Consider the following 22,317-nt stretch of genomic DNA (forward strand, 5'->3'; position numbering starts at 1 on the left):
ACTCTGCAGGACCTTCTGATCCACTTCAAGTGTCAGATGAAAAGTAGGACTTTGTGGGAAACAGTTTGGGACACAATCAAATGCGAAAAAAAGAATGTGTAGAGACTCCGATCTAAGAGCAGTGTGTTTGAGGGTGTGTATCCTTTTACAGTCTTACATCAAATATCTCATAGTCTCCACTACTGGTGTCTCCTGTCTGTCATTTCAAACATTCAAGAAAACGTGAAAAAAGTATGTATGCATAGATTTTAATTTCACTTATGCACTAACAGTAGGTTGAGCAGTAATGGCAGATAAAAAACACAAAAAAAAAGCAGGGTGTCCAAAAAGCCCTGAACAATTGTTTGACATAAAATTATTAAAAGAATGGTCTTAAATTATTTCATCAACTATGTTTAATCTATTGTTTATTTATTGAACGCCGTACATGTTGGGTCTCCGTATTCTCAAGCGCTGCATTTGTTACCAGAGAGCTTGTTGCTTCATAACAAGTCAAACCTTACAGTATGGTTTTGCCAGTTGCAGCTTGGTAAGTGTTCAAAGCGTTATTCACAGGAGGGATCTCAGTTCAAATGTTATTATCAGGTCTGTCAGACATCTTAGGTCAGTCATCAACAGTTCTGTGTGAAAAAAAACCAACATGGATATTTCAGGTTCCTTATCTTAACAAGTATATAAAAGTCAGTGATTGTCCTCCTTGGTGTTTTCGCTTCAATACGTTGCGAGGTTCTGCTCGTATATACAGTAAGCCTGGACTTGAACCAGCTGTGAACAATTAACTCTGGAAGAAGTGATCTTGACATTAAATACAAACTAAATGTATCAACACCTCATCAGGGTGGAGCAGTAGTGATGATTCTCTGTAGAAATGTTTCCTTCAGTCTACAGAACTCGAGCGATGCCATTCATTTCAGTCAAGCATTGATAAATGAATCCACAGAAAGGTTCAATGCTGGCTCCGCCCACAAAAGCAACACTGACCTGTCTTTTAGTAAACTTGTTTCCTGCTTCACTATAGTGCATTTCACCAAGTATAACCATTTTAAAAATGACAAAAAGATAAAGAAAATAAAAAGCAGCAAATACCGTCCAACCACAACATATCAAGTGGCAGAATGAATGAGAGCCACGTCGACACAGTCACATTCCTCACGTGAGAAAACCTCAGAACAAAAATGAAAGAGTAACAACCAACATAGCATCCATTTAGCTAACATTACTGTTTTTGATTTAATATTTGAAAACGGATGTACAATTCTCTCTGACAATAAAATGCTAGGTGAACAGTAATAATGAGGGGAAAGAATAAATAGGCTTTTTTTTAGAAATAGATAATAGTGTTTAAGAACTTTTTTTTTTTTTTTTTTTCAGCTGAGACAAGTCTGTTCTTTAATGTAAAAACAACAAAAAAACAATCCTCAAAATCTCTTCCTAATAATTAAATAATAAGTTAATCATTTCCAGCCCTCAGTGCAAAGATATCAAAGACGAGCTAAAATAAAAAATTGCCGGCAGTCACACGGACAGACTGACTGACGGCGCCGTGAAACATCTCCATGACAACAAGGTTTTCCCGGGCTTCGTCCACTGAGCCCTTGAAATGGTCACTTGTTTTTAAGAATGTTTTTTTATTTTCCTGAAGTACACAGAAGCTTCAGTGCACTGCTCACACATCGCCGTGGGAGGAAGAACAGACGACAGTCAGCCGAGACCAGAGGAGCTCCTCTTCAGCCTCTCTTCTTCTTCTTCTTCTTCTTCAGTCGGCATTGTCAAGTACGTCTGAAATTTGGGAGGCTGCGTACTTTAACCGGAAGCCACCTGCAATGTCAACACCAACACACAAGCAACCACATGCACACATGAAGAGATGCATCCAAACACACAAAGGATATACAATCAGTGGACAGTCAGATAAAAAGAACAGTCTGAACAATAGTGAAGGTCAGTGAAGTGTTTTTGTTCATGTGACGTTCTAAATTCACCTCATTCAAACTAACCTAAACTAGGAACTGAGTGATTCGCTTCTTCCTGAGACTCACTAGTTTGCTGTTACTTCTCAACGATCGAACAGCATAGACTTTTAAATTAACATTGCGTCTGCTGCTAATGTTGTCAACGTTACTTTACCGACCGAACGTTCACAGTGGAGGAACCAGTTTGACCTGCATGTGTCGCCAATCGATGGGGAAGTGAAGCGCTGACACTGGGACTGTGTCCGCCGCCGCGTGGTGGACGAGCGTATAAGAGATGAGCTTAGGGGAGAGGCTCTGTGCAGATAGTCCACATTATGTGACTGGCCAAGGGTTCTTTTCAAACATAACTGCCACTTGGAAGAAAAGAAAACATCACAAAAGAACATTTACAGGGGGGGCGGTGATGAGCCCGTTACGACTCCACAAAGACAAAAGGTGAGATTTATGCTTTTATCAGGTGTTTTCATACAGTACGTTTTGTTTTTTACAAGAGAAAAGATTTAATGGAGGATCACTCCCATCAAGTTCAGCCCAGAGCTGCTTCCCTAAACATTTTTAAGGGGACTATCTGAAACTGTCCCTGGCAATGTGTGTTTGCTTTTTGCCACGTTTTATTTCGCCTTCTCTGGCGTACAGGTGTACTGGAAGATAACCAACGCTAGTATTTCGGTGCTGTTATCTGACGCAATGTTATTGTTCCAGTGGCACAACTCCTCCTCTGGCCAAATAAACCAAACGGGAGGAGGTGACTCATCAGACGTGGAATTTTAACAGCTCAAAATACACTTGGTGAGGATGAGCGCTAACTCTTGAGTCTTGGCTGAATGTTGGACTCTCTGAGGCCAATGACTGATGGGTTCTGGGTAAGAAAGCTAAGGGGTCCTCTGTTTCTCCCTGGTCCGTGTAGCTGCACTACCTTGCTGTGTGGAGTCTAAGGAGGGTTGGTTGCAGTCCTGAGCGTAGTGGCCGCTCACTCCGCAGTTATAACAGGACACATTCCCGCTCTTCTTATTGACTCCGCCTCCCCCCAGCGCAGTGGCGGGCAGCATGCCCAAGGGGTTGGGGTACACGTGTTGGTAGACGCGCTGGCAGAACGATGCCGCCGGCGCCATCTGCTGCTGGAGGTTGTAGTTTGCAGCTGCAACAGCTGCCGCCGCCGCTTGGGTGCCCAGCATGTGTGACGGCAGATCAGCATGGCTGTGAGAGTGAGTGTGCAGGGGGCCGTAGGGGGACGGGTGTGAAGGAGGTGGAGCGGTGGGGAAGAAGGGGGGAAGGGTGGCAGCACCGTTGGCCTGGTGAGGAGACTGGGCCTGGGTGAGGAAGCTGTTGCTGCACAGGCTTGTGAGTTGGAAAAGAGGCGGCGGAACGCTGAACACCTGCCGCGCTGCCGCCATCTGGTGGGAGAAGAACAAGGGCGCCTGGCAGCCGGGAGCGCCGCTGACACTGTTGTTGTTACCGATGCTGCCTCGGCTGCCGCAGTTGTTGTGACAACCGCAAGTCCCACAGCCCATCGTCTGCTGCTGTGGCGGTTGTAGTGGTTGTTGTTGCGGTGGTGTTGGCTGCTGGGGGGGCAACTGTTTCTGCTGGGTTTGATGAAGAGCAATAGGGTTGCCGGAGACAACAGGGGCCCCCCCACAGGACGCACTGCTGTTGCTGTAGGACGTACAGTCGCTGTGCGCAGTGCTGCGAGTGAGCGCCGGGCTGGGGCTGGGGGCTGGTCCAGGGGTGTGGGTGGGCACAGCTGGAGGAACAGCTGCTTGCAAGTGTCCAGGAGATGGAGCCATTCCAGTGGACGCGGGCGTTCCTATTGTGGGCAAGACGGAGGTGGGGACAGGGGGCAGAGTGTAGGGAGAAGGCAGGCCGGATGGTAGGGTTAAGCCGTGGTTCCTGGCATGTAAAGTCTCCACGTGAGGCAGGGAGGAGGCCGAGCCTGAGCCGACACCGGACGGGTCTTGGCAGGGCAGAGACTGTTGAAGAGGAGAGGAGAAGGATGTCGGTCCAGGAGACTTGACACCGGCGGCTCTTACAGGAGCCTGGTATGAAGGATTAGAAGCACTCCCTGAAGCTCCATCAGGGCCACCTTGGCTGTGAGGCATAGCTGTTTTGAACCTCTGAACCAGCGGCTGCACAGCAGGACTTCCTGAAGGGTGGAGGGCGATAGGTGAGATCCCAAAGGTTGGGAGCACATCTCTCTTCTCCGGGTCTCCCACAATTCCGGGGCCTAGGACAGCTGGAGGCACTGGGGGCATCTGCATCATCAGGGTCCCAGACGAGGGCTTCCCATGGGGGACGATACTTTGACTGGGGGAGGGACCGGTGGGAGTGGAGGGTCAGCAGCCACGTTAGGGAGAACATAAGGCAGAGAGTGCACGACGGAGAGAGGGGGGAGATCTGTGCTGGTCTCTGGGAAGAGCGGCTGCTCTTGGGCACGGTGGACGTTGGAAGACAGAGGGTGGACAGAGATGTCCCCCATCACAGTGGGAGTAGTCTGGTGGGTGAAGAACATGTCAGGGCCCCGACCTTTGCTCGAGTCATCAGAGTGGCTGTCTGTATCTAACACAAACGACATGAGGTAAGCACACAGACATCCTTAATAACAAAAAGAGAAGCATAATTCCTTAAGTTTACTTTGTACATACTGTGTGTGTGTGTGTGTGTGTGTGTGTGTGTGTGTGTGTGTGTGTGTGTGTGTGTGTGTGTGTGTGTGTGTGTGTGTGTGTGTGTGTGTGTGTGTGTGTGTGGGCTGTGTTACCTTTGTTATTGTCATCCTCACTATCCAGGCTCTCTGGTCCGGGGTGTTGAGGGCTGGATGGAGAGCTGCAGCTTTCTGATGATGTTTCACCAAAGGTATCCGGACCAGAACCTCTATCTGCAACAACATGTGTGTATTAAACTACAGACATGCCACCAGACAGTGAAATCTGTTTATTTACTATAGTTTACTATTGTATACAGCAGTATGGAGTCGTGTGTAACAGCCTGAACAGCGGCGTTGTGTTCAGTGACACTGAGAAGTTGAATGTGTTAAAGCCTGTCAATCAATATATCCAACAGACAAGGTTCTGGAAAAATATTGAGAAAAAACATCCCATACAACCTGTGAAGCTATGATCATAGGGTAAAAACTATTTTAGATTTAGTCTATGGTTGTGTGTAGGAGGTATTTCATTAGATTTGATGCGGTCCTGATATATTCCTAAATGGACCTGGTGCAACACGTACGAAGGCTCAGTCTTTAGGTTTGTAACATCATACAGTCGGTGACCAGTCACTTTGAACGCTGACATAGAAGGTGTCCAGACTCACCTTGCCTCTGAGGTGATAGAGCTAGCACCATTCTGCCGTTTGGTACAAAGGCAGCGGCCTTCACCTTGTCCCTAAAAAGAGACAGAGAATGGGACACGAGGGAACAGAGCAACGTCAACACAGGAACAGTGTCAAAGAACACAAATGTGGTATAAGATGACTACTAACATGACTCAGTGCTGAGTCCTAAACATGTGACCTACCTGTCCGTGGGGGGGCCTCTGCTCTTTGTTTTAGTGCACGGGTGGCTTCTCTTCTCAGAGTCCTGCTGCTGTGAGGAGGACAGGGAATCAGAACAGCTTCACAAGTTTGAGCCGAAACCTTTACCACAAGGTCACATTTTCTGCTCAATTCAATTCTCTAAGAGGCACTTGATTCTTGTCTTCATTATTGCCTTTTTTTGTGAGGATAGTTTGTCTTCTCAGTACCACTGCCAAATGTAGAAACAAAGACAGATCAAGTGGTCTAGAGACACTAAACAGTCACTAAAATAGCACCATATAGTTAGAACAGAGGAAAGATGCTCATCTATCCATCATCCTTTAACCGGTTATCCTGTTCAGGGTCACGGGGTTAATTCATCAATTAACCTAAGCTGCATGTCTTTAGGCTGTGGGAGGAAGCCGGAGAACCCACGCTGACACGGAGAGAACCCTCATTGACACGGGGATAACCCACACAGACACGGGTAGAACCCACACTGACACGGTGAGAACATACAAACTCCACACAGAAGGCCATCTAGCCCGGGATTCGAACCTTGGCCCCTCTTGCTGTGAGGCGACAATGCTAACAAATGTACAGAAAATGGACCGAGGTCGTATCCCACCAGTGTCTTAGTGTGCAGCTTTTATTACCTTCTCTCCTCGGCTCTCTCTCTCTCTCTCCCCCTTCTCTCTCTCCCCCCCCCTTCTCTCTCTCTCCCTCCCTCTCCCCCTCAGCCCTAGTCTCCATTAATTGTTGCAGTCCTCGGTCCAAATACAGTGGGTACGGAAAGTATTCAGACCCCTTTAAATTTTTCACTCTTTGTTTCATTGCAGCCATTTGCTAAAATCGAAAAAGTTCATTTTTTTTCGCATTAATGTACACTCAGCAACCCATCTTGACAGAAAAAAACAGAAATGTAGAAATTTTTGCAAATTTATTAAAAAAGAAAAACTGAAATATCACATGGTCATAAGTATTCAGACCCTTTGCTGTGACACTCATATTTAACTCACATGCTGTCCATTTCTTCTGATCCTCCTTGAGATGGTTCTACTCCTTCATTGGAGTCCAGCTGTGTTTAATTAAACTGATTGGACTTGATTAGGAAAGGCACACACCTGTCTATATAAGACCTTACAGCTCACAGTGCATGTCAGAACAAATGAGAATCATGAGGTCGAAGGAACTGCCCAAGGAGCTCAGAGACAGAATTGTGGCAAGGCACAGATCTGGCCAAGGTTACAAAAGAATTTCTGCAGCACTCAAGGTTCCTAAGAGCACAGTGGCCTCCATAATCCTTAAATGGAAGAAGTATGGGATGACCAGAACTCTTCCTAGACCTGGCCGTCCAGCCAAACTGAGCAATCGTGGGAGAAGAGCCTTGGTGAGAGAGGTAAAGAAGAACCCAAAGATCACTGTGGCTGAGCTCCAGAGATGCAGTAGGGAGATGGGAGAAAGTTCCACAAAGTCAACTATCACTGCAGCCCTCCACCAGTCGGGGCTTTATGGCAGAGTGGCCCGACGGAAGCCTCTCCTCAGTGCAAGACATATGAAAGCCCGCATAGAGTTTGCCAAAAAACACATGGAGGACTCCCAAACTATGAGAAATAAGATTCTCTGGTCTGATGAGACCAAGATTGAACTTTTGGCGTTAATTCTAAGCGGTATGTGTGGAGAAAACCAGGCACTGCTCATCACCTGCCCAATACAATCCCAACAGTGAAACATGGTGGTGGCAGCATCATGCTATGGGGGTGTTTTTCAGCTGCAGGGACAGGACGACTGGTTGCAATTGAAGGAAAGATGAATGCGGCCAAGTACAGAGATATCCTGGAAGAAAACCTCCTCCAGAGTGCTCAGGACCTCAGACTGGGCCGAAGGTTCACCTTCCAACAAGACAATGACCCGAAGCACACAGCTAAAATAACAAAGGAGTGGCTTCGGAACAAGTCTGTGACCATTCTTGACTGGCCCAGCCAGAGCCCTGACCTAAACCCAATTGAGCATCTCTGGAGAGACCTGAAAATGGCTGTCCACCAACGTTCACCATCCAACCTGACAGAACTGGAGAGGATCTGCAAGGAAGAATGGCAGAGGATCCCCAAATCCAGGTGTGAGAAACTTGTTGCATCATTCCCAAGAAGACTCATGGCTGTACTAGCTCAAAAGGGTGCTTCTACTCAATACTGAGCAAAGGGTCTGAATACTTATGACCATGTGATATTTCAGTTTTTCTTTTTTAATAAATTTGCAAAAATTTCTACATTTCTGTTTTTTCTGTCAAGATGGGTTGCTGAGTGTACATTAATGCGAAAAAAAATGAACTTTTTCGATTTTAGCAAATGGCTGCAATGAAACAAAGGGTGAAAAATTTAAAGGGGTCTGAATACTTTCCGTACCCACTGTATAAACTATAATTGAAAAAGAATAGATGTAATCGGTTTCCAAAAGTCACAATATGTTATTATTAAACATAATCTTCTGCTTCACTCCATATTGGAGTTCAGCAGGAGGAGCATCGTTTCTCCAGAGCAACAGCTGAGGCAGCATATGACAATGGGTTATTTCTATGTGTACATTCATAAATGAATAGAGGTTAAGGGACCTACTGGTGCCGACTAGAGAGCGTAGCAACGTTCAATCGACTAGTCCACTAATGGTGCACATGGCCGCTGTGCATTTCATGCAACTAGTCAAAAGATGGTATTAGTTTGTCTTCATTCCATATATACCATTGCTGCATTTTGGAAAACCACCAGAAAATCTCACTTGTAATCCACCCTCAAAATTTTTTTTAGGTTCATCAGTGGTAGTAAGGACTGGCTATGTTCCTACAGGCCTTCATGTAACTACCAGCTGTACTGATTAACTGAAGGAGCTGTCCTGTGACCTGGACCTGTGAACTGTGCTGCTGAGCTTTACAGTTGAGTTAATCATCAGACCAACACTGCTAAACACCTCTGCTGCTGTTACATGACAGAAGCAAATAAACATCTGGACCAGCACAGACTTGAACCCAACAGACCCTAGAACAGTCAGAACCTAAACAGTATGAAGGATTTCTCTTGAGCTCCTTCCTTTGTAGTTGGAATGTTTATTTGTAAATGAAGATTAGAACTTTGAAGGACTGCAAACATTTGTCGAAGGCTTATTATGACTACCTGTACAGAGAATGTAAATGTTGTGTAACACACTGAAAGGATCCTCCTTGTATTTCAGTACTGCAGATAAAGGTCAGGTCCTAAACCCTCACCTGTTCAGCCTCCTGGCTGCTCCTCAGTGGACAGCTCTTCCTCCTCTCTGCTGGACCATTGAGCTCTGCAGCATGGCCCCCCCTCCGACCATCCCCCTGGGGCCCCCTGGCACTATTTAGACTGGTGGAGAGTAAAGAAATGGAAGCGTATTCAGATCATAAAAAAATGTAGCCTCAGCGTGTTTTGCTGCTATTATTTTGCTCACTCTAAACACTGTGAGCAATCTTTTTACATACAGCTCCAGGTAACGAGTTCTGTGAGGAATGTAATGTAGTCCTTGTCAAGATTGGTTTTCAGAGCACACACAGTCTACTTACCTTTGACATGGACTCTTGGTCCCAAGCTTTTTCTTGTGTCCCTGAGCGTACGACTCTATATCTGAGAGGACATTCAACAAAACACCATCACACCATATACAAAAGACAACATGTGATGTACATGCTTGTTGAACAATGTCAAATTTCAAGATATAGAATATATATAAAAACAGATATATCAGTATCTTCGGCTCGCTTAGAAAGTGGGAGCTGCTTCTGCTAAATTATAATCATACATTTAACTACCGTATTTTCCGCACTATAGGGCGCACTGGATTATAGGGCGCACTGTCGTACCACAGCATATTTGGATTTTGGTATGGCCAAAGCAGCTGTTCAAGTTAGGCATTGATGTATCATATTTCATTATTATAATCATACATTTAACTATATAGAAATGCAACTAATGGTTAATGAAAGCAGAGAGAGCTTTTAAAATGAAGTCCAAAGTATTTAGTGTTACCTATTATTTCTAATGTGAAAGGAGACATAAACAGGAAAAGACAAGTATATTTTCAAATAAAGAACAACTCAAAGTTGACTTAACCCCTCTGTTACAATCAGCATGCTTTATATAGCTGCTTCCAGAGCACGTTGTTTCTGAAAGTGAAGCCACCAGTACAGAGCATTGTAATAATGAGGTGTATTGGGAGGACTATTTTATTTAGTCAACTGTACTCTCACGCTTTGTGCTAAACTAAGCTGAACATGACTGTAGGAAATGAGTTGATAACGACATGCATAGATCCAGCTCTGCTCACCTTCCTCCTGACTGGAGGCGTCAGAGCAGTCTCCTTGGTAGGCTTTACCCAGCTGGCAGGTGCCTTAAAGAGGAAAAGATAAGTTTGTTTCTGACAACAGTAATCATATTGGGCTATTAATAAAATTGACTTGACACTTTGGACACATTTGTTGCTGTAGATTTATGACAGTAAACACCTACAGGTATGTTTAGAGTCGGAACATCCAGTTTGTGTGTGTAGATAAATAGTGAATAATGATGAACTATGTCTTGATTATGATAAATAAAACGCCTTGTGTGCTGGATGTCGACAGTAACTACTTAATTATAGAATCAACGCATTATTGACATTAAATATAGGCTTTGCTGTCGTGAACAAAAATGACTTTTCTCTAGTTCAACTCAGTAACAAGACTGTGTAGTATACAGTGCCGGAGCACATAGAGAACTATTCAGATCCTGATGACAGACTATTTAATATTTGCTGGACTTGCTCTAGAACCATAGAACTGTGATGAACAGAGAACATGGACACTGTGTGGGCCTTGTTGGGACCAGATCAGTTGGACTTCTACAGGAGACAGAACAGCTTCAATCTGCTTGAGTCTGGAGACTTTAAAAAGGTGCCATTTCAAAAAAGGAGACTTGCTTTACACATGTTTTAAGTGAAACAACAAAAAAACAAAACAATCCTTATGATTAGTAGATATGTACCTGGTCCCAAACATGAGTGGAGTATAGCAGAGCTGTACCGTTCAGTGGAAACTAACATGTGTGATACTCACATCTGCAGCAGGTAGAGGAACTGGAGTCACAGTTGAAGAAGCTGCAGACCTTTCTGGTCTGTCTGAAGACTGGAGGAGCAGATAGGAACCTCTCCCTAAAGACGGACACACACACCACACACACACACACACAGTTGAATAACTGCAATGCATTCAGAGATACTTGTATCTGCCCTCCTGCTGAGGCTGTTTCTGTGTTTGTTTGGGTAGCAGGTCCCTTGTAGACGGGCTCCTTTAGTAGAACTGGGAGCACCTAACCAGTCTATCTTATTGGTTGGCCTCGGCTATGTTCATTATTTAGGTTTACACTTTACAACACCCTGCATGCAGCACACTCTGCTGACGCATGATTAACACATTTCATAACCTCAGTATATTTTTGGGTCATTATTTGTTCAGCAATAGACCTGTATATGTTTAAATGTGTGTCCCTCACATCTGTTGGCTTATGAGCTGGGTCATGTGACATGCTCAAACCCTAAACACCCCGACATTTTCCATCCAAACATTTCTCCTTGTCACTTGCATACAAGTTCTACAAGGGCCTGAAAGACATTTGCATATGTGAGACTTTTAAGGTTAAAATGACAATATAGATTTGTATTGGTTTTTGACACGTACATTTGTTTTTGCATGTATAAGGAGGAATCTAACGAGAATAACTTCACAACAAAGCCAGTTTCATACAATAAAAAGTTCACAGTGAACACTGGACCTACATGTTTTTACGGGATTGTTTCTATTGTTCTATGATTGGTGCATCAGACCGACAGAGGAAACGAAAGCAAGCAGCAGAGACTATTGTGATGCAGCTGGGTTGTGGGCGGGCCTACTGATGAAAAGCTCTCAGGAAGATAAGTCTCACTTTACACAAAATGAAACTCATGGACACCGTGGTGTGTGTGTGTGTGTGTGTGTGTGTGTGTGTGTGTGTGTGTGTGTGTGTGTGTGTGTTCTGTGTAACAACAAGGACGTAGCTGGCTTTAAAAATCTGCCTCACCCCGACACAATATATAAAAGGTCCCTGTTTTAGCATGCCTGACACAATGTGTTATGGTCACCACTGTATGATAGGTTGAAGACCATGCTGGGACCTGTTTTGAAGGAGATCATCATATAATTGGAGTGACTCTGTACTCCAGAGCAGAGAGAGACATGAGGAAAAGTGATTAAATGAGGAGGAAGGGATGTGAGCATGTTGTTGTTCTGAACAAAACAGGAAGTGAGTCATTACAGTTTGACCCGCTGATTTGGCTTGCTCACCACTCAGCAGTTGTAGCAGCAGCAGGGTATGTGACACAACACTCATAGAGGCATATAAGGTACTTAAAAACCCTTTAGATCCTGATAGCTTGAATTGCATGAAAAAGCTCCTTCTAGGAGTCCCAACTCAGTCCACGGTGTCACACTTTGAAAACCTGCCTCTAGATTAACATGCATTTTTTTATCTCATTTTAGTGTTTTCTTGGAATTGCTGCTATTCATAAAGTAGAATAGAATATTTGCATGAATAACACTAACTGGCAGCAGATCTTGTTAAATCACAATCATCATGTTGTGTGACGACCAAGAGCTCATTCCCTTTAAACATGCTGCAGTCACAGTGGTTATTGTAAATCTTTTGGGAGTTCATTGCATTGATTTAAGTTCTTCTAGGTGAGAATAATGCCATTCACAAAAAACAAAATGCTTCAAACCCCCCAAAGATCCTAGGTCTTAGTTTTCTTCTAAGTGATTCCAGATGTATTACATACAGAAGATTTCCCTAAGGGAACTTAGAAAAAACCGAATTGACCCGTGGGGACAGCTGCAGTTTATCCTCGGTGAAGACTGCAGTTAGCAATGTTTTCATGTCATCTGATGTGGTGTGGACACCAGAGTCCACCAAACAACAGCAGGGGACTAAATATGAATAATTCTATGGATAAATGCATGAAAGCTAGATAGATAATAATTTATAAGAAATAACCACAAGGTAAAGCCTACTTTTGTACGCTCCTGTGTGAATTAAATGAAAAGTATGGAGTATTTTTTTCATTTAATTAAGAACATGTAAAATGAATAGAAAGATACATTAATAGAAAATACTTTGATTTAATTTCAAACTGAGTTTGATCTTTTTTTTGGAGTAATTTGAGTTATAATGTGCTTGTGAATGAATATTGATCGGTAGAGGGACATTGTCGTTGTATCCCCGTTGTTTGACCCATTGAGTGTGTGTGTGGGTAAAATGTGGTACCTGAGGTTCTTCTCCACCTCCCTGCTCTCATGCCGGCCCCCCTGGTTCAGAAGCCTCAGGATGCCCTTCTCAAAAGACTCGCTGCACTTATCCTTAGGAAGCTGTAGGCAGAAAACAGGCAGGGTCAAACAAGTTGGCACAACGAAAGCCATCTTCATCTGTTTAAAAACTACAGAGGTAAGATAGAGCTGTATAATTTGTGTGTAAACTTGTCAAATCTGGTATCAAATGCATTTCAACTTCAGAGGTCCTAAATGAAACTCAAGCCAAAGAATCCGTCAACATATTTAGCATCATTCTAAGAAACTGGCTTCTAGACACTTCCTAATCACAGTTTGTACTTTGAACTTTGTCAAATCCTGTGTACACTGTACATTGTACGAAAAGGAATAAAAACTAATATGTTTCTCTCTTGCGTGACTCGATTAAAGAGAGAGAAAGAATTTCTTGTTTACTGCTGTGCACACTGCCTTTATGTTCCCCCCTCTCTGCGTCTAGACAATCATTCCACAGACAGAAGTAAAAGAAACAGGAGATATGTTCCACTAAATATCTGTCTCCAGCTCTTTCTGTCTGGATTACTTGGTCACAATAAGGCACTAAAATAGCAGGAAAATGGTCCACATTCCCACATTTTCACTTGAAAAAGCAAAAGGTGTTATTAATCACATGAACGATGGCTCCGTTCTAATCAAGTGTACTAATAAGTCAGAAGTAGGGCTGTGTATTAGCAGCTATATGAAAATAAAGTGCATATTGTATTCTCATTGTAGCACTGAACACTTTTTTTTACATTTTTCCTGAAAGGCACTTGACATTTTTAAGTCAGTTTAAAACAGGATTTTTGCTAAGAAAAAGTATCAATAGTATTGTTGGACACACTATCGTAAACTATCTCTTAAATTCGCAAATATAGTACGCTATATCGATATTTTTGCACAGCCCTAGCTGAGGAGTGTGACAGGGAACCAGCGCAAACAAAAAGCGGGACAGTGAGACTGAAAACATTTGTTAAAAACCTTGTGAGATTCAATTCAAGGGGAGCTACAGTTAATGACTTCCAGACGTGCAGCCTGCAGTCACATTATTTGCCCGGTCATGTTCATATGAATATGAAGCTTTGTGGCTATGCAGCTCCTATGTGTTTATGTACTAATAACAAATAAATAAATAAAAAGTATAAATGAAACAATAGTTTGTAAAAAAAAAAATTAAGACATTATTAAAAAACTCAACTAATTTCTGTGAAATTTTATCATTGGATTTCATAATTATCCAACCCCGCAATTTGGCCTAGCGAGTTTAAGAGTAAAGGCTTTTGGTTGGTTCAGAGGTTTCAGCGTACTCTTCTCTCTCTCTATATATATATAAATATAAAAATAACAGTATTTGTCATTGTAGTGGACTGCTTGAAAAAAATCCCAAGAACAAAAGTAGATACCTTCAGAAGGAAATTCTCCAGTTCCAGATGAGTTTTGGTCACACTGCTAGAAGAAGAGTCGGACCACTTCACCTGAAACACAGCGCAAGACATTCTCCATCACTGCTCAGACAGAAATGAGAATCTGACAACAGCAATGCCAAAAGGGATGACCTTCACTTCATGGTTCAATTCAACACTGATAGACCAAAGAACACCACCAAACAGACCTTACAACAGTGCACCATGTTGATTTGAGGGTCCATTTTTGGTGATCGAGTGTTGAAATAATAGATGTGTATGACTACTAACAAATACAACTTGCACAACTACACCAAAATTAATAACAACAACAAAACTTAACAAGAGCAACGGGAAAAGAAAGAAGCAAGAGCTCCCCATCAATGAAGTCTACACAAACATGCATCCCTTCTTATCCCACTCCATAACCATGGAGATATGAGTAACACCCATTCAAAAAGGTGCTGACGTTATGTCATGGTTGGGACTTATAATTTGTACTCTACAGAAATGTTCATAGTTATTTTGCACTTTCTACTACTTTCTACAAAACACATTTCAACTAAAAGAGTACATTACTGAGTAAGTAGAAAATATCAATCTATTTGAATTGCAATCCTAACTTGGAAAATAATGGTAAGGTACAAGGTTCATTTATTGTCACCGCCACGATAATGAGATATGACTTTATAGCTGATTACAATTCCTCCTGGGCATAGCTGAGGTTGGTTTATGATATTAGTTGTCTATTTGCTTCTTGCTGTACAATTTATTCCTTTGGAGAATAATGCAACGAACGACAAGTGGAGCAAAACCGCTGTCTGCAGGCTCCGAGTGTGATCTGTGGAGGCTAGCTCTACAGTGGCACGGACGAGTATGAACAAGCTTCACAGGTCAACACGTCTGCTTATGACGGGATCAATGTTGCATGATCGCAGAAAAATACAAGGATGGTCGTGGCACGCAAGATTCCAATATGTTGTATATGATTATTAGGGGTTTCACGATTCTCCAAATCCACCACTTGATTTGACTTTAGATTTTAAGTTCACGATGTCACGATTCGATCGCTGACTCAAACTGTTTTGTGTTCCAGCACTGTCATTTACATTTTCTAATTCTTCTTTATAAAGACATGCTGCATTGTTGCAGAGAACTGCAGGTACCGTTGTAGTCTTTTATCCCTGCTGATGCACGCAAATAGTGGTAGAAAAAAATAAATAAGGGAAATTCATCAATCCTGCTTTCAACTTTGAAAGCTTATTAGGATACATTTTGGATTATTTAGAATCAAAATTGTGAAACCCTTAATTCTTAGAAATTATATTCTATAATAATAATAATAATATAATGACAATTATTATTATTAACATTTTATTTTATTTCTTAAAATACGCATTTGTTTTTGCATTTTCCGATATCTTCCCACCTATTTGGTAAAGGCCCCCTGGCCCCAAGAGTTTATATAGGTGTGTCCATTTGTGTTGTCCAACAGGTGACACATAACTACACTGATCAAGAAGACGGTTTTCAGTCTCAAACAACTCTTGAGCCTGTGTGTATTCTTTGTTGTTACCTACCTCAAAGTTGTATTCCTTGTCCATTCTGGTCCGGGAGATGCCCCTGAGCACAATCCCCTCTATATGCACTGCTGCAACAACAGAGAGTGGTAATACACTTTAATGACTCAGTTTTACTGATAATGCAGCTGGTATTTTTATTCTTCTATTATTAGACTCAGGAAATATCAACTTTACCAACACAACGAGCCTATGCTATTTTCAGAGGTGCAACATGACTTATTAGGAATCAGTCAGTACTTAGTGTTTCATAAGCAATATTGAAAATGTAAAGGATACTGTATAAGGCGCTGTGGCTAGGGATTGGACAATACGACAAAATAATTCAGATTAATAATATTATCCCAATAATCATCAAAATATGCTTAGAGATCTTAAAATTTCACTCAAAACATACTGGAATCACTTAACCTTATATTTTGTCAAGAAACAAATATTTTTTTAGTGAACATCCTGTTGAGTGAAAACCAAACGAATAGGTTACAAGTTAAATAAGGTCATCATAAATAAAGGATTAATACATTTTAAAAATGACCAACATCGTGTGAGTGTGTTCTTTCTTAGACAATAATTCCTGTATGTTTTTAAAACTCAGGCTCTACTTTTCACTTCCCTACTACGATAGCTTGCTCAACAGTTTTTTCTAAGCCATTAATGTGTTAATAAAAATGTGCCTAGATTGAATTATTGTGATTGTTTTGGTCCAATCCCTTGCTGTGGCAGCTTCATACATTCAAATACATAGAAATCCGTACAGGCTCAGGTAAATGAGTAAATATAAAATTAAATGTAAAAAAAGGCATTAATGTACTTTTGAAAAAAATGTTCTAGCTAGTGAACTGTATATTCTAAGAGAACTTGACAGAGTCAATCAAGCAGTCCGATCAATCAACTAATCTAAATGCTGCCCAGTTATGTGCCATGTCCCTGCAAATGAATGGTCACTTTCATCACCTTCTCTCTGTGCTGCCCGGCGGCTGGAGCGCCGGCCCTGGCAGGGCGGATGGGACGCTGTGCATTCCCCCAGACCCAGCGCGGGAGGAGGCAGGTAATCTGCCTTCTGACCCCTCAGCTCCTGGAGACCAGAAATACACCAAGTTAGTGACGGGCTCATATCGTTTCTTTTACATTTGAGTTCAGCGGGAGTACAATTCACAGTTTTCATATTTATAACACTCACTGTGATGAGTCAGCATTAAACAAGTGATGGGGAAAAGTCAAGCACCAACGGATGCCTTTTTAAACTTTTTTTTAAGTTAACGCTCTAACTATTTTCAATCATCGTCTAATTTGTGATCACTTTTTCTGTATGACTACGGATCCTGGTTATTTATAATAATAGGGACTGGGAATTAATTTCCAATCATTGCCCAATTAGTTAAAGGCTCCCCTAACGTTAACGACACATGTACCATTTTACCAACATTAGGCAGAGAGGCACTCACACACGTTTAGATTGATTTTCAGCCATGGATCCTGTAGGGTGGGGGGTGGGGTTATGCTCAAGAGTCTGCTGCACAACAGCAGTGTATTCCTAACCTGACTTCAGATAAGGCAAGTGATTTTTCCATTCGTGTGTACATACATTTCACAAATGCCATCGGTCAGGCAACCGACAGAAAACTCCGACCATGTTTGTCAAACAACTTTCCATGAGAAACCCCGGGCTCCCTGTGGTCAGAGGACCCAGTGGCTCAGTCCTTTGCCCCATAGAGATAAAGAACAGTGACTTTGCATTCATGATTTCACACTATGTTTCAACAGACTGGAGGGTTTAATTCCAAGCAAACACTGGGATGGTCCTTTCTACCTGAGGAAAGGAAAGTGAAGGCAGCTGTCAGTTGGGAACTAGATTTAAAAAAACTGAATAACTCTAAGACCTAAAACGGTTCCAGACTTAAAGAGGAACGCAGACATTGTCTGATAGGGACAAAGACACAAAGTGCTTAAGTGATGAGGAATACTATGTAGAAATTGATGATTTTCTCAAAGAGCAAACACCACTGCTAAATACAAAAGTCCCTAATCTAGTCCTCTAAAAAGACTACAAGATGCTAACACTACTAAATTGACCTTAAGGTTTCTAATGGTTATTTCATCTTTGTGATATAGAGGTATGATTGGAATTGTATGTGCTTGAATGGCAGGTGTCTCCCACTCTGCCCTGGAGGATGGCTTAGTCTTCTACCCAGGCTCCACCCTCTTGGGAAAAATATGGATTTTCTGGCTTCAGAAGCTGACAAGCATTGCTCTAAACCCAGACTTCAGGGGCCCCCTCAAACTAATAAGGTAGACGGCAATAGCTGGATGTTGTTGTTAAAAGCAAAAAGGCAGAAACATGTGGAATCCAGAACACGGACTGGACGGAGAAAGAACTAGAGATAAAGTTTTAGTTAGGAAATTCAGTTCATATTTCCCCATAAATCTTCTATGTCAACAAGCCAGCTAGACAAATTCCCTTCTAAGAAGCTTCACCCATGCTTATCTACAAACTATGTTTGTGTCCCTAAAGGTTCACATACACATATGTTACAATTCTAAAGGCACAAGTCTCATTTTCTAAATGTTGGTTGATTTTGGTTTCCATCAAAGGCTCTGCTGGCAAATCAAAGAAATAAATCAAGTGATGAAATGACAAACAGCTGAGTGAAAATTGGCAAGAGCTCAGTCTAGTAATCAAAGTCACCATTTGCATAGCTGATAACCTTTACCGTCAACTTTATTACTATTGAGTTACTATAGAAGTACTACCCTGAGCCTTCCACTTAGCACTTATTGTATTCGTATTAGGTTGTTGCACTTATTGTATTAGTTTGTTTCTGCACTGTACTTTTCCTCTGGTTTATGCTCTTAGATGCTTGTTTAAGAAAGGAGATGCACTATGACTTCTGGTGACAAGTAGTTCTCTTGAATACCCATGTTGAATACACTTATTGTAAGACGCTTTGGATAAAAGCGTCTGCTAAATGACTGTAATGTAATGTAATGTAATGTATTGAAAGAAACAGAAAAGTCACAGCTGCAAACATTTCAATCTAACGGCTGGAGCACTACACCAACACCTGATCCACAAAACCTCTCTGCAAAAAGAAGGAATGACAGGCATAATCAGCTGCTGTCACTGAGTGAAAACATTCAGTGACATGACACACCAGGTTAAAAAAGCCACAAGTGACTCAGTGCTTCATCACACTCCTTCTGCAACAGACACAGCTGGGATATGTAGTCCGGAGAGCAGGCAGATGATTAGACAATACTGCCTCAACAGTGCTTGGCATTTTATGGGTGTATCTTTATTGGGGCCACATCTTAACATCCAAGCCCATGTTACTGGCTTGGAGCATTCACGTGAACTCGGTTATCACAGCACTTCTAACATTAGTTAACATGTGAGTGTCATTTTGAACTACGGTCGACAGCATTGATGGTCAATTTTGGCAATCCTAGAAACTCTAGTTTAAACACCATTTAATCAACTGAAAACATTACACGAACATTTATATCAGTATTTTAAGTGGATTGTTGAAAACTGTCCGGACCAGGACACAGCTAGCTGCCCTGCCATGGAGGAAAGCTCGTGACGAAAATAATAGTAACAATATAATACGTACTTAGCACAACTGGCCACTAATGTAACGAAAGGCTACGTATTATTATTATTATTATTATTATCATTATTATTATTATTAGCCAATTAACTATGCATATTTGATTGACTTTAAACGTGCTATGCTAACGTTACAGACACGTTGACGTTGAGCAAGTTTCAGCATTACATGGCACCAGTGTCGGCTGGTGCCGCTCGTTACCGTTATCTGGGCGTTTATTCTGAGCTGACTTAACCGCCTCTCCTCCTCCTCGATGGCGAGCTCTATTTTGTCGAGCTGCCCGCGGACCATCTCCCGCTGGTGGAAGTGGAAAGCCGGGTGGAGTGAGGCCATTGCGAAGAGCAACGCCAGCTGCTCGAGAGGTCCCGTCGTCTTCGTCTCGTCGTCGGAGAAGCCGCAGGAGGTCTGCTCCGGTCTCCCGTACACATTCCCGTCCCGACACTGTGGAAGGAGCGGGTGGCTGCGTGGCTCCCGGAGCGGAGGGAGCGAGCAGTCGAAGTTTTTGTAGACCAAGGCCGGATCTACATGGCTCAGTATCCGAAAGAGTATTCCAGCACATTCCCTGCTGTCGGACCCGAGGAGGGAGAGGCAGACCAGGAGTTTGGACCTCACCACCGGGTCGACCACGTCCGTCAGAACCCCCAAATCGCTCGGACTGTTCGCCCGAAACTCAAAGTCTCTTAGGACGTGGTAATCTTTTCTTGCGAGATCTTCCAAGTAGGAGCCCAAAAAGCGGAGCTCCAGCGGTTGGCACATATGCAGCAGCCCGCACATGAACTCGATCCGCTTAGCTGGGTTTAGATGTAGGCCGAACCACTCAAAAACAGTCTCCTTGTCCAGCCAGGATGGATACACACTGGGTCCTGGCGACTCGTCCGGTCCGTCGGACAGCGAAGAAGGAGGTGCCGCCCTGGGCATATGTCGGTGCTCCGACAGGTCCAATGAGTCGTCTTCGGCCGTTGCATCGGCTCCTTCCTCGCCCATTTTCATCGGTAGCTTCATTTTCAGCATTATCAGCGCCGCGAGAGAGCCTTCAAAATGTAAATACCGCACCGATATGCATCGCTGACAACGGACACCGTTTCGTATTGCTGAAAAGAGAGGCGAACTGCCAGTCGGTAGACAGTGTTTTAACTGTTAGCCAACGATGGTCATCTGGCGGCAGTGCTGCATGGATATTTAGTGCTTTAGCATCGGGCTAGCATAGGCGCTTTAGCCGTTTTCCTATGTTACACTCTTCTTCTACTCATCATTTCCGGCAGAGTGGATATGGAAGGTTGGCGCACTGCTGCCATCGCGCGGCGGTTGGCGGGCCTGCTCCTTCTTCGAGAAGGCTGTGGCTCAGTAACGTCCCCCTTAAAGCCTTACACGCTGAACCCTCAGGGACGTACTCCCGTCACCTGGTAAATGGTTGAGTGTGAGAGTCTGTAAGGGCTTGATATGTGTAAATACGAATGGGACACCAGTTTGCTGCAACATATCACGTTACCATGACAACGTCCAAAAAATACTATGTACAATTGTGGGTACTTTTTACCCCCTGATTTGAACATCTTCCAGGCTCTTTCCCTGACAAGATGAGAGGCAATTACAAATAATCTATTATCTCGTTTTTGTCAAACAACAGCTTCGTTAACAAAATGATAAGTTGATGAATGAACCAGCTGTGTAAAATAGTCTGTAGTTGCATTCCTCATTCTTTCCTTTTATTCCATTGCATGTGTTTTAATGTTCCATGTCTATGAATTGTGGGTAATTCCCTCGGGCAAAGTCTGCAGAAATGTGGTCTTAGGGAAAGTGTTCATAAAGGGCTCAAAATGTCTGCTGGAGAGCCCTCAAACACTTGATTTGACAGTGGCACAGAACTAAACCGTCAAAGACTTTGGGGAGCGCGACTCAAAGTCCACTAGTCCGTGCTAGAGTGGAGATTGGGATTGGGCCTGTGTAAATATAACTGTGGTCAACCATCGTTTTTCTACATCCATCTCTCTGATCCAGCAGATCCGCGTTACACTTGACGACTCAAGTCTATACTGAAGTTTATTCCCCACACTGTCTTACAATACAGAGGAGCAAATGGCGTTTTTACGGCTGTTTTGTTTGTAAGTCTATTATTTGTGCTTTTATGTGTGAATCCTCTATGCTGCTGTCTTGGCCAGGACCCCCTTGGAAAATATATTTAAAATTGCAATTAGATCCTCTTGGCTTAATAAACACAAGATAAAATGAATGAAAAATAAAATGAATAAATCAAAACAACATGGTCCTTGCATCCCACACTGAACTGTTTCTCATGGCCGTCCTCCTGGAGCTTTTCATAGTCCTGTGTTTTGTCCAGCCTAGTGTGCTCTGATGGGAGAGGAAGTGAAGGCATATATTTGTAAAAGAAATTTCATTTCCTTTTTTTATTTTATTTTATTTTGTCTATTTATAGAGTTCAGACAAGCCTTAAACTAACAGTGACTTTACAGCAACCCTGATCATAAGGGTCTCTGAGAACAACCTGACTCTGCTGCTCCAACAGGGGGCAACACCAGCTCAGGGTTCCTTGTCCCAGTATGAACACAGTACCATCACTAACAAGAAACATGATAGCATTTAGTGAAAGTGGTGAAATGAGATGACGCAACAAGAACATATTTAAGTAAAAGTGCTGTACTAAAGTACATATTTGAGGCACCTCTACTTTACATGAATAGTTACATTTTATGCTACTTTACTGTTAGTATAAGGTACAGAGTAATGAAGGAACATGTCACAGATCGAATACAAGTAATGGACTTTATTGGATTTTATTTTGTATTATTTTGCAATCTTTTTTGGACAAAAACAGAGCTCTATGGCACAGAGAAATATCATATATAT

The 22,317-nt window shown here is 42.7% G+C and overlaps 1 protein-coding gene across 1 annotated transcript; it reads right to left on the reverse strand.

The window, feature by feature from the left end:
• Positions 1-234: 234 nt before the first annotated feature.
• zcchc2 (zinc finger, CCHC domain containing 2) lies at positions 235-20,672 on the reverse strand. Its single transcript, XM_054622812.1, is given in 15 exon segments — positions 235-1,818; positions 2,890-4,275; positions 4,278-4,526; positions 4,726-4,842; positions 5,280-5,350; positions 5,483-5,550; positions 8,740-8,860; positions 9,058-9,118; positions 9,819-9,881; positions 10,585-10,679; positions 12,824-12,924; positions 14,265-14,336; positions 15,845-15,915; positions 16,799-16,919; positions 19,654-20,672. Coding segments are annotated over 15 exon segments (3,468 nt in total). The 5' UTR covers positions 20,464-20,672; the 3' UTR covers positions 235-1,756.
• Between the last annotated feature and the right edge of the window lie 1,645 nt (positions 20,673-22,317).

This window comes from Anoplopoma fimbria, chromosome 21 (genome assembly GCF_027596085.1).
Source record: "Anoplopoma fimbria isolate UVic2021 breed Golden Eagle Sablefish chromosome 21, Afim_UVic_2022, whole genome shotgun sequence".
Classification (NCBI taxonomy): Eukaryota; Metazoa; Chordata; class Actinopteri; order Perciformes; family Anoplopomatidae; genus Anoplopoma; species Anoplopoma fimbria.